The 13,096-nt window shown below is 37.4% G+C and overlaps 1 protein-coding gene across 2 annotated transcripts in view; it reads left to right on the top strand.

Annotated features, from left to right (window-relative positions):
• Positions 1-13,096, top strand: part of TSPAN12 (tetraspanin 12) — a 41,211-nt gene that overhangs the window by 25,805 nt on the left and 2,310 nt on the right. For both annotated transcript variants that reach the window (XM_036401419.2, XM_036401420.2), the window contains exons 5-7: positions 1,185-1,259; positions 5,500-5,607; positions 8,464-8,607. In XM_036401419.2, coding sequence (XP_036257312.1) covers positions 1,185-1,259; positions 5,500-5,607; positions 8,464-8,607 — 327 coding nt within the window. The remainder of the gene's footprint in view (positions 1-1,184; positions 1,260-5,499; positions 5,608-8,463; positions 8,608-13,096) is intronic.

Raw genomic sequence — 13,096 nt, forward strand, 5'->3', positions numbered from 1 at the left:
ACAGGAATCCTCCTTTCAGTACCATCTTCATTGGATAGGCCTTTGCAGAGGGAGGGTATGGGTACAGGTTTCTCCTGAAAATTAACATGATTATTTCTGTACACACTTCTTACATAGCTCTGTGTGTGTCTACATGCCTAATTCAAGGAGTTAGATTTGGCAAGCGAATAGAGATTAGGGCAAGACCAGTAGCTGCCAAGGTATCTGTGAATTACTCAGTTCCAGACCTTTCATTCAGATGAATGAAAAAGTGCTATGTAGATGACTGTTAAAGCCTAACATTTGTTGATTTGTACTCTGTTTTAAACTTATTTACCCATTAATTAAAAAAAAAAATCACTTACCATAAGTACATGTTTTGTGTCCCAAATAGATTTCAGAATGAAATAATTGAATGAGAAGCCATTTGACATGTATCCTACTGATGGAATTATATATGTTATGTTTTATTCTATTTTATATTGTGATGTTGTTTCTTTGATTTTCAAATTAAATTAAATCCATGTAGATTGTAGCTTTTAAGTCTTGTGTACTGAGAACAAAGGGAAGCTCAGTCCACTGACATGGAATAAAGTTTGGAGTCAAGAACAAATGAGAGTGTACTTCTGCTTTAGGTAAAAGATAAAAGGGTTATTTTTAGTAGGGAAGACCAGTTAAAACAGCCTTAAATTACATGTAGCTTTATCCTGCAGTTCAGATAGGGTTTCTTGATGCTATAAAGAAGATACTCCTGCTCTTTTTAATTGCAGCAACCAGTTTTTCTTAAGCATCCTTACCAAGGTTTGTACTTCTTCATTTACACTTGTATTTCCTGTTTTTAAATAGTTCAAGGGTTATACCTTCTAATAGAAAAAGATATTTCAATCAATCTCTGAATATTTGTACAGTTAGACCAGACCTTATATATCTAAATCACTTTGATAAGAATGTAGTTTTCAAGAAAGAAATGTCCTATGATTTTAGCTTTTATAAAGTTTGCTGCCTGAGTCTTCCATATTTTGGTTACAAAAATGTATTTTTGTTTCCATGTCTTAAATCATGTGAAATTTTAATAATATTTTCAGATGTTCTTTAACTTTGAAAAAACATTATCAAACTTTGAGAAATTAACATTATCAAACTTTGAGAAATATTTTTATTTCAAAGAGGATAAATAATAGCTAAGACCATTCTGTTTTCTGCAGTATTTTGGAAGCTTGCTTGTAATATTCTGCGTTGAACTGGCCTGTGGTGTTTGGACCTACGAGCAGGAAATAACGGTGAGTCAGAAAAGGAGGCTGCATTTTTTCAGCAGAATAAAACTAAGTTTTCCATTAGCTAGCTGTTTTCTAATTGCTGTAGTGTTTCTCTGTTCATTATTCTGACAGCTTAATTTCAACTGATTGCCTTCATTTTAAACGGAGAATTCTCCTGGGGGAGCTTGTCTGTCTGGAAGGCCCTGTCTGGGTTTCTCCTTACCCCCTCTATATTTGAGAACCAACTCCTTCATCCCCCATTTAAGAGCTTAATTTTTTGTTAATTGTTGCTCAGGCAGGTTCTCTTTGAAGTCTTTGATATTTTTGAGGATAAATTAGAACTTCAGTATTAAATATGGATTTTGAGAAAGGAGACAAGAGAATTTGAAGGGATTTTTTCCCAAAAGTTCTTTGTGTTTTAAAGAGTGTACTATGTTGTAAACAGACAGCATGTTCTTTCCGTAGAGGACTTGCTGTCTGCTAAAATCTGCACACTGCCTCCACAAGCTATAAATGCCAGTTTTAAGCAAAACATGTCTTAACTAGAAAACACTCTTTTGTAAACTTGTGAAGAGGTTTTATCTCTGTCTAGTGTTTATAACTACATCAGCCTTTAATTTTTCAAACTGAGGAATTGTAACCATCATGTAAGAAAGTAGGTAAGTGTTGAGCAAATTAAACTGGAATGTAGCTGCTGGCTGCTATATCCTTACATCTTGTATTCAGTCTGGTACATTTTTATGAACAGAGGGACAAATATTTTTCTCTCATCTGCCAAGATATGCCCAATATAATGGTCTTTCCAACAGTGAATGACAATTATATTGCAGTAAGATGTTGAGGTGGCTTTCTTGATATTTACACAGTACTTGGACCAAAGGAATTTCTGGCAGATTTGAAGTTACATAGCAGGACTTTGCATCAGAATTCATTCCCTTGCAGTACAGATTCCAGGAAGCTCTTCTAATATAATAGAGATTAAGGCTGTTCCTTTGGTTTAAATGTCAGCTTGTGTTGATTCATTTTAAAATTGGGAATACAGACAAGAGGCGTTCTTCATGTTATGGGCACAGCTGCCCTCTGCAGGGGTTTTGCCAAGGATGATTGTTACAACTAAAATGCATAATTCCACAAAAATCTTGTCAGTGGAAACTGCCTGAAATATCATAGCCTTTACAGCACTGGAACGTGCTTTTTCAACCTTCACTATTTAGTTAGAAAACCTGAAGTGTGGTGTGTTTTAGTCTGACCCCCAGGCTTTTGTTTATCTACTATTCTACTGAAACCCAAACCTGGGACAGTTTGATAAAGGCTGGCATAGCCCTACCGTATGTCACTGGTCAAGCTGTTTCCCTTCAGAAGGAAGCATGGCTGTCCCTTCAGCCCTTTGCTAAAGGAAGCAGCACTGGATTACATGTCTGCAGCTTCTGCAGTGGGTCACAGCAAACACAGTTGCTCTTTTTTTTTTGCTTTTCTTTGTCTCTTTTCTTCTCTGCCTATATATATGTGGTTTTTTTTATTCCTCATCTCCTGAAATACTGGTTTAGGTTGGGTCTTTCTGGTTGTTGTTTTTTTTTGTTTTCTCTTTTCATCTGATTTCTTACTATTATTCCCTTTGTCCTAACACTGTTCTTCATGTGATGAGGTGGGTTTCTTGCTGCTGAAAATCATAAGGAATGTGGCAGTCTTGAAGAGAAAAGTTATTTTTCAGTGGTTCTTCCATACCTGTGCAGGTCATTCCATAGAATGTGCTTCCTCCTACTCCATGAAGATAAGACAGTTCCCTCTTATAACCATAGAGTTGTCTTGATATCATATTGGTTTCAGTGTAGCATTAAATCACATGAGCCCCTGGTGGGTTTCAGAGATCAGTTGGCATTGGTGTAGGTGGGTGTGTAGTGTAGTGTGGGTGATGTTGTCAGAAATGTCACTGAGGCATAGCTGCCTCTGCTGATCCAGTATGGGCTTTCCTTGGTATGTGGACAAGTTGAATCTCTAAGAGTCCTTGCATAAACAGCTTTCCTTCCAGCTCCTGATAGCTCTCAGCATGTAATGTGCCTCATGACTAATTTATTCCACCCACAAGATTGAAAAGCCAGTGTGGGTCCTTGGCTTGTTTATGCATTGATCAAGCTTTGATAGTCATTAAAAAAATAATAATGAGTAATTAGATCTCAGTGGCAGACTGAGCTTTATAGAACTTAGGTTGAAATCAAAGCAGCATCTCTTATTTTTGTTTGTCTACACATGAGTATTGGGCGTAGTCAGAGGAACGCATCTCAGTTGTATATTATTGTGCACAAGTGTGTATATGAGGTGACAGCAAGATATTTAATAGGTACATCAATGTACCTATTACCTGTACAGTTTTACCTGTTGGCATTCTTGCAGCAAACACACAGATTCTGGAATCCCTCCTTAGCTCCAGCATTCAAATTCCTTCCCTGCAGTAGGGTTTACATTGTTTCGCTTTGCTTTTAATTTCCTTCTCTCACTTCTTGAATATTTATTTTCCTGATTTCCATTGATTTTGTAAAGAAGTTGAATGTATTCTGTTGTGGACGTAACCTTGGAATGTGTTTAACTCAGGTGAATAAAAAAATATTCTAGCAAATATTTGCTTAATTGCAGCACTGTCAAATATTATCCAAAGAAAGTGGAGTGCTAGCTTACAATGCAGATGAAAGAGAAATGCACTGAGTGCAAAACCAAATTAATTTATTATAGTGACCTGTGTAAATGTTTGTGATAGAAATATCCTATGATAATACTTTTATATATTTTTAGTACTGTACTGCTAACATATTTTTCATGTGAACCATCATGAGTTCAATGCAAAAAATCTGCTTAGTGAAAGGCATGTTAAATTTCTGGGACCTTATTATTACATTGACAAAATGAAGCTTTACTAGGATATCAAAAATGTAGTGTAACTTAGCAGTGGTAATGAAATGTTATCAAATGTTCCTATTTGTATTATGGGCTCAGGCAGGCAGTGATTGTCTCTATATTTTTTGCAGAGCATCTAGCACAATGAAGACCAGATTCCTTGAGAAGTATTGTGCAAATTTTCTCTTCTTAGATAACATTTTTTGCCATTTACAGAATGCCCTTGCTGTTAGCTTCAAATTGAATAGGAGAGCAAGGTCATGGGTGCTAGAGGAGCTGGACTCCGCTCCCGTGCAAGTGACAGCTGATATTGCAGTTGTATATTCTTTCACCATGACTATTAAGGCTGATAGAGACAAGGCAAAACGCAGCATGGATGGTATGTGGTGACATAGAATGGTGACTGCAGCCTTCAGATCCTTGTTTTGTTTTGGCACACTGAAATTTGTGCTGCTGAATTGAAGTGAGGTTTTGATTTTGACTCATAACTTCACTGTATGCCAGGTGCCATAGCGCTTGCCTCTGTTTGTTTGCAACAATTGCTAACTGAGGTGTCATATTCAGACAATGGAGTGCTCCAGCACCTCACTTCTGAGTTGTCACAGTTGAAAGAAAAATACTTCAGGAATCCTTTCAGAAGAGAAGATATTCACAAGTCTGTGAGTGTGTTTGGGAAAAAAGGTCATAGGGCCTTGTCTATACTTCTTGTTACTGTTCTTGAACAAGTTACTGAAATGGAGCACATTCAGTATACCTGTGTGCAGGACTCCAGACAAAGCCAGAAAGTGGCTGAAAAAGCTCCAGGGATAGAATTTATCTCAATTAATTTTACATATGTAGAAGTTAGACATTTAAATCAAAATTTTTCACCTTAGACAGTGAAGTGAATTTGAGACTTCAAGGGAATAATTCATCTGCTCTGTTTAAATTATTTATCTTGAGATGAATTTCCCTATTTGGCTGTTTATTTCCATTATCTAAGACAACACCGGGGGAAACCTAAACTAGGGCAGACAAATACCATCCCTGATGACTTGGATAGGACTCAGTTCAAGTTTTATGCCAGGTAAAAAATCTGATAATGATATAAATAAATTGTACTGAATCGTCCCTGAATGTCTCCAAAATGTAACTGCTTTTCAATGCACATTAATTTGTAAGCAAAGGAGTCAAATAACTTTTCCTTGATATTTTAAGAAAAGCTTGTAAAGTATTAGTATCATAAAAATTGCAACACTTGTTTTCCTGTTTTGTTTGTGTACACAGTTATTTTATTCCTTGCACTGCAAAGATCTCAGTACAGATGGAACCTGGGGGTTTGGAGCCACAAGCCTGCTGATCCACTGTGTCAGTCACTTCTCTCTCCTTGCTCCAGGTTCCAGTGCAGTGGTCCGATATGATCACACTGAAAGCCAGGATGACCAATTATGGCTTACCTAGGTACCAGTGGCTGACCCATGCTTGGAATTTCTTCCAGAGGGAGGTAAGATGATAGTTAATTCATGAACTAAAGGAGCACCTGCTCAGTGAAAAGGTTTGGCTTTAAGTGAGTAGGCAAAATAAATGCAAGTTCATTTGGTATGAAACACTTGTGTAGTGTCTTTTACCATCACTTGATATCCAATTCTTTGCTTTTTGTAGGCCCTAAAGGTACTTAAACACCGAAACCAGAATGTTAATAAATTAATTTAAATTGCTTGTATTCTCATATCTTTTTTCAGTAAGGTTAGGACACCAATACCTTTTAGGATTACAATAGCATTAAAGGATATATGTAAAATTAAAAATCTGCAGGTAAAGTAAAATGACTGTATCTATATGTTGTTTTAATATTAAACTGTGCTCCCCTTCCCATAGGCTCTGTTAGTTTCCTTTCATGGAGCTGTCATGGTTAAGATATGTTTAGCTGGAAAGGAATGGGAAAGGAAGTTTCCAAAAAGATGCCAACACTGTCTCTTTGGCCGAGGTTTGTGAAAGTGATGAGGGTTTTTATTTCCTTTGACTGGGGGGTGGGAAACAAACCAAAAAGCTTCCTTGTGTATTCACAGCTATGCCCTCTAGCCTACTAAAATTCAGAACTGTTTTTATAGAATGAAGTATTATGTTACGGAAACATGAAATCGCCCAAGGTAAAACCCATTAACTCCAAATATAACTCACGTGCAGGAAGACAACTCTTTAAATGCCTGTCATTGTGCTGCCCTAGTTGAAATGTTAAAATCTTTCATTGTTGCACAGATTTCCTGTTTATTTAAACATTTCCTGGCAGCACTTGGTTAGTCTGTATTTATACTAAAATCTGGAAGAAAGAGGTTACACACCAGCGCCCCCCTCCTCCCCTGCTCAGTTCCCTGCTCTGGCCGTGTTAGTGCTCTGTGAAATGGAGTCATTCTTCATGTGCAGGTAGAGTATTTATTTCCCTATTTGGGAACAGAGGTCTATTCTGTACCTGAGATAATACAACCAAAGAGTCACAATCAATTTGCCTTGAATGGAGCTGTTACTGTATCTTGGTTGGAATGTATAGATTGATTAAATTAAATACTGCCTCGTCTCCTAGTTGTTGTAGTTTCATCATAATGAGTGGTTATAATATGAATATTAATAGTAAAACTTCAACTAAACCCTGATTTTTCTAGGGGAGAAGAATTTCCTTTAGAAATTAAAAGAAGTTTTTAGAAGTTAGATTTTCCTAATGGCACCTGTGACCAGATGAGTGATTTAGGGAACTGAGAAAGCTCTTTTACAATTTCTATTTAACTGGTGGGCTCTCATTTATATTCCATCTACCCATAGTTTAGATGCTAGATATATGAGCCTGGTATGTGCTTTATGTCTGAGTAAGCACTTGTGGCCCTTCTTCAGTCAGCAGAATTGTAATTGCAATTCTGTTCAAATCTGTGTTGCAATTTCAAATCTGTTCTGTTAAAATCTGTGTTGCAATTTCTGTTCAGAGGTTCAGCCCCAATCAGCTTGGTATTCTTTCTTCTGTATCTTTTAATATCTGAGTGAGATGGAAATGTGTTTTTCCCCAATTCTCTTGCTGGTCTAATATCAAAGTTGTGACTATGGTAGGGAAGATGGAAAGGGCCAGCAAAGAAGAACTTGGTGGGGGAAGAAAAGATAGCAAGATCAAAGATACAAGAAAAGGGTGATTAATTGCAATTGCAATGAGGAGCCAAAGCTTGAGCTTTCCTTAAAGCCCAGTGCTGGGAGGAGTTTCAGTAACAAACCAATAAAAACTGAGACACGAGAGCTGTGGTATAGAAGGGAGAATTGAGATTTTTAAGAGGACTGCTGAATTAAAGGCACAGTGCGTGCCAGCATGTCTGGGCACTATCTGCTTGATTGTGAGCAATGAGTGGTGTGGAATACAGGACCCTGGCTCTGAAGCAGGTAGAGAGGGCCAGCTGTGTTCCCAAGCCTGTGGATTAAAGGACTCAGGGAATTACTTACACTCAGGCTGGTCCTGGAGGATGTTCAGGCAGAGAAAGGTAGCATCTTACTTCTGCAGCAAACCATCTTTTCAGTCATGTCAAGTCCACATCCAGTGCCAAACCAAATCTAATGTAGCTGCTTCACCCTTTTCTGTGTGAAAGCAGCTGCTAATGTGGGAGACTGGTAATTTGGTTTTTAATCTCAGGGTGTGCTTTGCAGAGAAGAAGACAGGTTGTTGGTCCTGGTGGGTTTTGTAGCCAATTACAGCTCATCTGCTTTGCAGCCAAACTTCTTATTTTTGTGGTTGATTTTGTTGCAGTATTTTAATTTAATGTGATACCCCTTCCTTCCATTTTCAGTTTTTCTTTCAGCATTTGTGATTTTCTATACATTTTTGCTTTTTAAATTTTTTTCCTATATTCAGATAAATCTGTGCCTTTTCTGTTTTCAGCAAATGTGTCTGTAGTTGTACACTTGCAAGAATAGTCCTCACTAGTATGACCTTTTTCTGCTACTCCTTTCAGCCACATGTATACTTGTTCATTAGTCTGCATTTTGACATGAAATTGTGTTAGTTCCTTGTGATAAGGATAGGAGAATCCAGAGATAGGACAATTTCTGAGAAGCATCCTTTGAGGAAGCAGTTGGGATTTAAAGGACAGAGCAGTTATTGTTGGCTGCTTCTCAGGTATTCATTGGTCACTATATTACATTTTCATGTTGCTTTTATGTCAAAGTATAGCAAAACAAGATACATGGAAGCACTCATAGGTGGCTTTAGTTCTATGTAAATATTTTGAAAGTTGGTATTAAGAACTTTGTTAGGTTTTTTGATGACCTACTTAACCTGTTGAAGAAGTAGCATCATTATTACTGATCTTGGCTGATCCTTCCTTTGCAGTTTAAATGTTGTGGCGTGGTGTACTTCACAGACTGGCTGGAAATGACAGAATTGGACTGGCCACCTGACTCCTGTTGTGTCAGGGAGTTCCCAGGATGCTCTAAGCAGGCACATCATCAGGATCTCAGTGACCTCTATCAGGAGGTAAGGAGAAAAATATGAGTATATTGGAAGGTTTTGTACATTCTTCCTGACCCAGTAATTTTCCAAATTCATCATTTGCAGTGCAATAGAGTAATTTTTTGTAGAGTAGTTGTGTTTATGGAAAGTGTTTATGGTTATTATTTGCTGATGCTGAAGCAGAGGGAGAGAAGAAGGAAAAACAAACCCACCCACTCACACCTTACCTGGAAGCGAGATGGGTTAGTTGCAAAGACATTAGAACCTGAGATGTACTTAAAATTTGAAGTGTTTGTTTTGTATCAGTTAGGTTGGATTTCAAATTTGTTCCAATCCAAAAGTTATAAATTAGGTGTGACATAATGTCCAGGCTCCATCCCATCAAACTACCACAGGGTAAGTGGAAGAGTACTTTAGTGAATTGTACCGTGAAGGACGCTTTTGATAATTCCTTTGAAAGATGAGAGCTCTCTTGTTAACAGGAATCATGTCAGGAGGTGGATAATTTGGTTGTACTCTGAGCATGTCTAGAAACTTGTTGTGAAAGCACTCTTCCTATATTACAGTATGATAATTTAAAAAGAATTACAAAGAAAGCCTTAAAACAAGGCAAGGACCTGTTTGAACTTGAAGTGAGTAAGGGAGGTCATCATGATAGCAAGATATTACTGTTTTTAGGGTGAAAATTATAAAAGCAAGAAAATATGCTCTTTACTAAAACTCTCTTCTCACAGATAGTGTCTAAAGTCACCTTTTTCTGAAAACTACTTTGTTAGCCACCTTTTTTTTTATGCTAGGAGATCTCTGAAGACTTGTAATTGTACATTCAGTAGCAGTAGAATGACCAGCAGTCCAAGTAGTCCAACAGAGGACAGAAAGCATGGCTCAGTCACATAGTTGTGAGGATCTGAGCAGAGGTGCATTCTTCACAAATTGCTTTTGGAGTAATAAAGGGTGCATAGGAAGGAGGATGGGCTTTAGAATCATGCTTTCAGATGCTGCAGCATGAACATTTCCCCAGTGGATGGTGCAGCTCTGCATTATGGAAGAGGACCCAAAAAACCATTTTATTTTCTCCCAGTCTCAGAGGCTGTTTATGACCTGTTCTTAGGAGAATCTGTTGCATGGCTCCTGTTAAGAAGCTATAGAGCAACACCTCTGAAGCAGAGGAGATTCACTGTATAAACAAGCCAAAATGAATACTAGCTATTGCCAGGAAACAGTCAAGTTTTGGGGAAATTGATCTGTGTGGTACTGACTATGAACAGAAATTATTTAATCTAATCTGGACTTTCAGACATCCATTTTAGGAGGCTGTGTGCTTCCACTAGGAAGAGAGAAGATAGAGCAGCCAAAAGGCAGGTGCCTCAGAAGGCTAGTCTGTGCTAGGAACCTTAAAGATGGTGGCAGAGGTTGGGGTTTTTCCCGCCAGTTACTTGTAGACCTTCTCTTGCCTTTTGGTAAGGCTCACAGCACTGACAGCACTGGTTATGCTTTAAAAGTGTCAGTCCCTGAATGAGAAAGGCATTCAGGCTTCTTCTACCAGTCCCTTATGCCTTTTGAAAAGCTAAAAATTGTGGCTTACGCGCAATAATGGTTGCTTTTTGTAATACTGTTGCTGCTGTTACTACCATACAGACAAGTCTGTTGTAAAGAGTCTCCAAGGAGTACATAGAAGCTGTAGAACATTCATTTGCTCCCTGCCTGAAATGCAGGAGTATGTAAGCAGTGTCACTCAGTGAAAAACTGCTCTTTGAGCACAGGAAGCTCAAAAATTTCTGAGAAGTATTAGTCATTGGAATGTAGTGTCCAAAGTGCAAGGTTTTCTTGTGTCACCTCTTTTGCTAACCTTTCATGCCCATGCCATAGTCCAGGAAAATGGTTCTTTGAGCCCTTCATATGGTCAGGTTCTTTAGATTCTATTTGGAGAAAATTAATAGCCAAAGATGATTATTATGTAGGACGTAATAATAAGTGTTAAGACCCATTTGATAAAAGAAAGGCTGCTTGTTTTTTTTTTTTTTCCAAAAGAAATCTGAAGGGCACACTTATGTTTCTTCCCTTATTGTACTGCAGAGCATTTTGCATGGATTCAGCAGTTAGAAAAATTTATTTTTGGTTCTCCACTGCAGAATCCATTCCAAAAAGGGACAGGCTGTGTTCAGTAGTATCAGCCACAAAAATACTTCATTTCTCTTTGAGATACATACAATATTTTGTTGGCAAAATGTTTCTTTGCATGGCATTTGCCTGTGGGGTGTCTCACAGATTCTCACAGTGTGCTTGCTAATAAGTTTATCGGTATTATGCAAAAACAGCTTACACTTGCAGGACTAATCTGCCTAACTTCTGCTTTGGAGAACTGAACGAAAAAGCTTTTTTAGAAAGTGATTCAAACCAAACTTGCATAGTCTGATGGTTTGAGAGGGAGCCTGATAAGATTAGCCTAAAATTGGTTTATGTAAATATTTGGCAAGTCCATTCTGGTACTTCAGAAAAATTCTTTGTAGTACTTAAGAAAACTGAAGTTTGGTTTGTCTGGGACTGATAAATGAGTTTTTTATGTAGCTGCACTGTGATTTTTTGCTGGGAGCTCAGAGCTTTCTATAGTCTAAGTTGGAATCCTTCACAATTTAATTTTTGCAGAAAGAAAGGTGACTTACAGTTCTGCTTGAAAGTACTTCTGTCAGGAATCATATTTTCCCTGCTGGATATTGAAAGCTATTTTTCAATTTCTTGAATTGCTTTTATTCTGATGAGTTTCACCTTTGGTGCAGCTTCATGAACAGACTGACCTTAGAGCATGGTTGTGGGGGAAGTGTGAAGATGATGATGTGGCCTTGGAGGTTTATTGTGGTCTGAGGACAAGAGGAGCTTTGCCCATCTTCTGATTGGGAGCTGCAGTGTAGATAAAATGATTGGTGGGAATCAATATCTTAAAAAAAAATCAAACTTGCATGTTCAATATTATCTTTTGGTTTCTGGCATAATTTAGAGTATACTCAAAATTCAGTTAAATTATTTTTGTCTTAATTTTGGTTTGTTTTAATATTTAATTTTACAACTTGCATCAATATACTTTTGAGTATATTCAAAATTTGGGTGTACAAAAGATTTGTTGAGTTTGCTGATGGCTTATTTTTTTGCTCAGTGAAGTGCTTTATTTCAGTTCAGAGTCTTACTCTATGAAGTAAATCAGTAATATATACTAAATAAGAAATATTTTTTTTTTTCTATCTCAAGACTGAAAGTATAAAGCAAATGAATCAGGCCTTTAACTGTAGCTTTGTAGGAATCTGAAGCTGATTCTCCTGAATGATTGCTGCAAAGTTTTAGACTATATTTGATTTGTCAACAAGAGCTCCTCATTTAGTGACAAGCTTTTGCTGATGGAAGTGTATTTATGTACTGTTTAATTGCAGGCTGCCAACTATGGAAGTGTCACATAAGCAGAAATAAAATGCATGAATGTGAAGTTAACAGGGCTGGCTGTGTTTTCTCAGTTTTGAAACTGATTTTGAACATGTATTAGAGCCGAGCTCTAAGAGCATCATTGAATGGAGGAAAGCAGTCTACCTAGATTGGGCGCAATTTGTCTCAGTTATGTGTCTGTGTACTGCAGGAGATGTAGGCATTAATGGTATTGCTCTCTGTTAGTGGGTGTTTGCTCTAGGCAACGAATGAACTAAGTTTGAATATTGCTGTGGTAGAACATTTTTGAATTGTGACCAGCATGCACTTTCATCTCTTCAAGTTAAAAGTATTAAAATGCAGCCAGTTTCTCTGTAATTAACAACAGATTTGGGAAGTGATATAGCTGCAACTGCCTTACAGTTGAAGAAGAGAAGATGCCAATGTGACAGTTTTTGTCCCCCTTCAATTCCAATTACATTGCTTTTGCTACAGTGTTACTTTTTTTTTTTTAATTTCAAAGAATGTATATTTACTCCTTTTTGTGTGTCTTGGCTGCTGTTTAGAAAATGAAGCAATGAAACAAGCAAAGACATCAAGATCGTATAATTTATTCTGGTAGAATTATCATAGAGTACATTAATTTTATTTACATCCTAAATGAAAATCTGTTGAGTACAGTGGGAATTCTGTGTGTGTGGCAAAAATTGGACCTTACATCAAATGCTTCCAGGACTGTAGCATTTGAAATTGGCTTTGGGGAAATTGGCTTTGGGGAATTTATGTGTGATTGAAAAGTGTTATTTATCATGTCCTGTCTTCAGATTCCATCACTTTGATCGATTGCTTTATTTTCTTAGAAAAGCTATAAGAAATATGAAGTGAGGATGTAAATGCAACAAATAACATTCTCAAGACAGTGCCCATTTGATGGATTCCTGATGTCTGTGTCTGGGACCAGTGCCCATCCAGTTTGTTACTCTGAGTTTGCCCTTGATATGTATTTTACTTTGATAATTGTGCTGTGAAACCCTGCAAAGCTTAGAATAGAGAATAAGCATCATGCAGAGTAGCAGAGGTCCCTCTCTTCTTGGTTTTATTG

The sequence above is a fragment of the Molothrus ater genome, chromosome 5 (genome assembly GCF_012460135.2).
Source record: "Molothrus ater isolate BHLD 08-10-18 breed brown headed cowbird chromosome 5, BPBGC_Mater_1.1, whole genome shotgun sequence".
Classification (NCBI taxonomy): Eukaryota; Metazoa; Chordata; class Aves; order Passeriformes; family Icteridae; genus Molothrus; species Molothrus ater.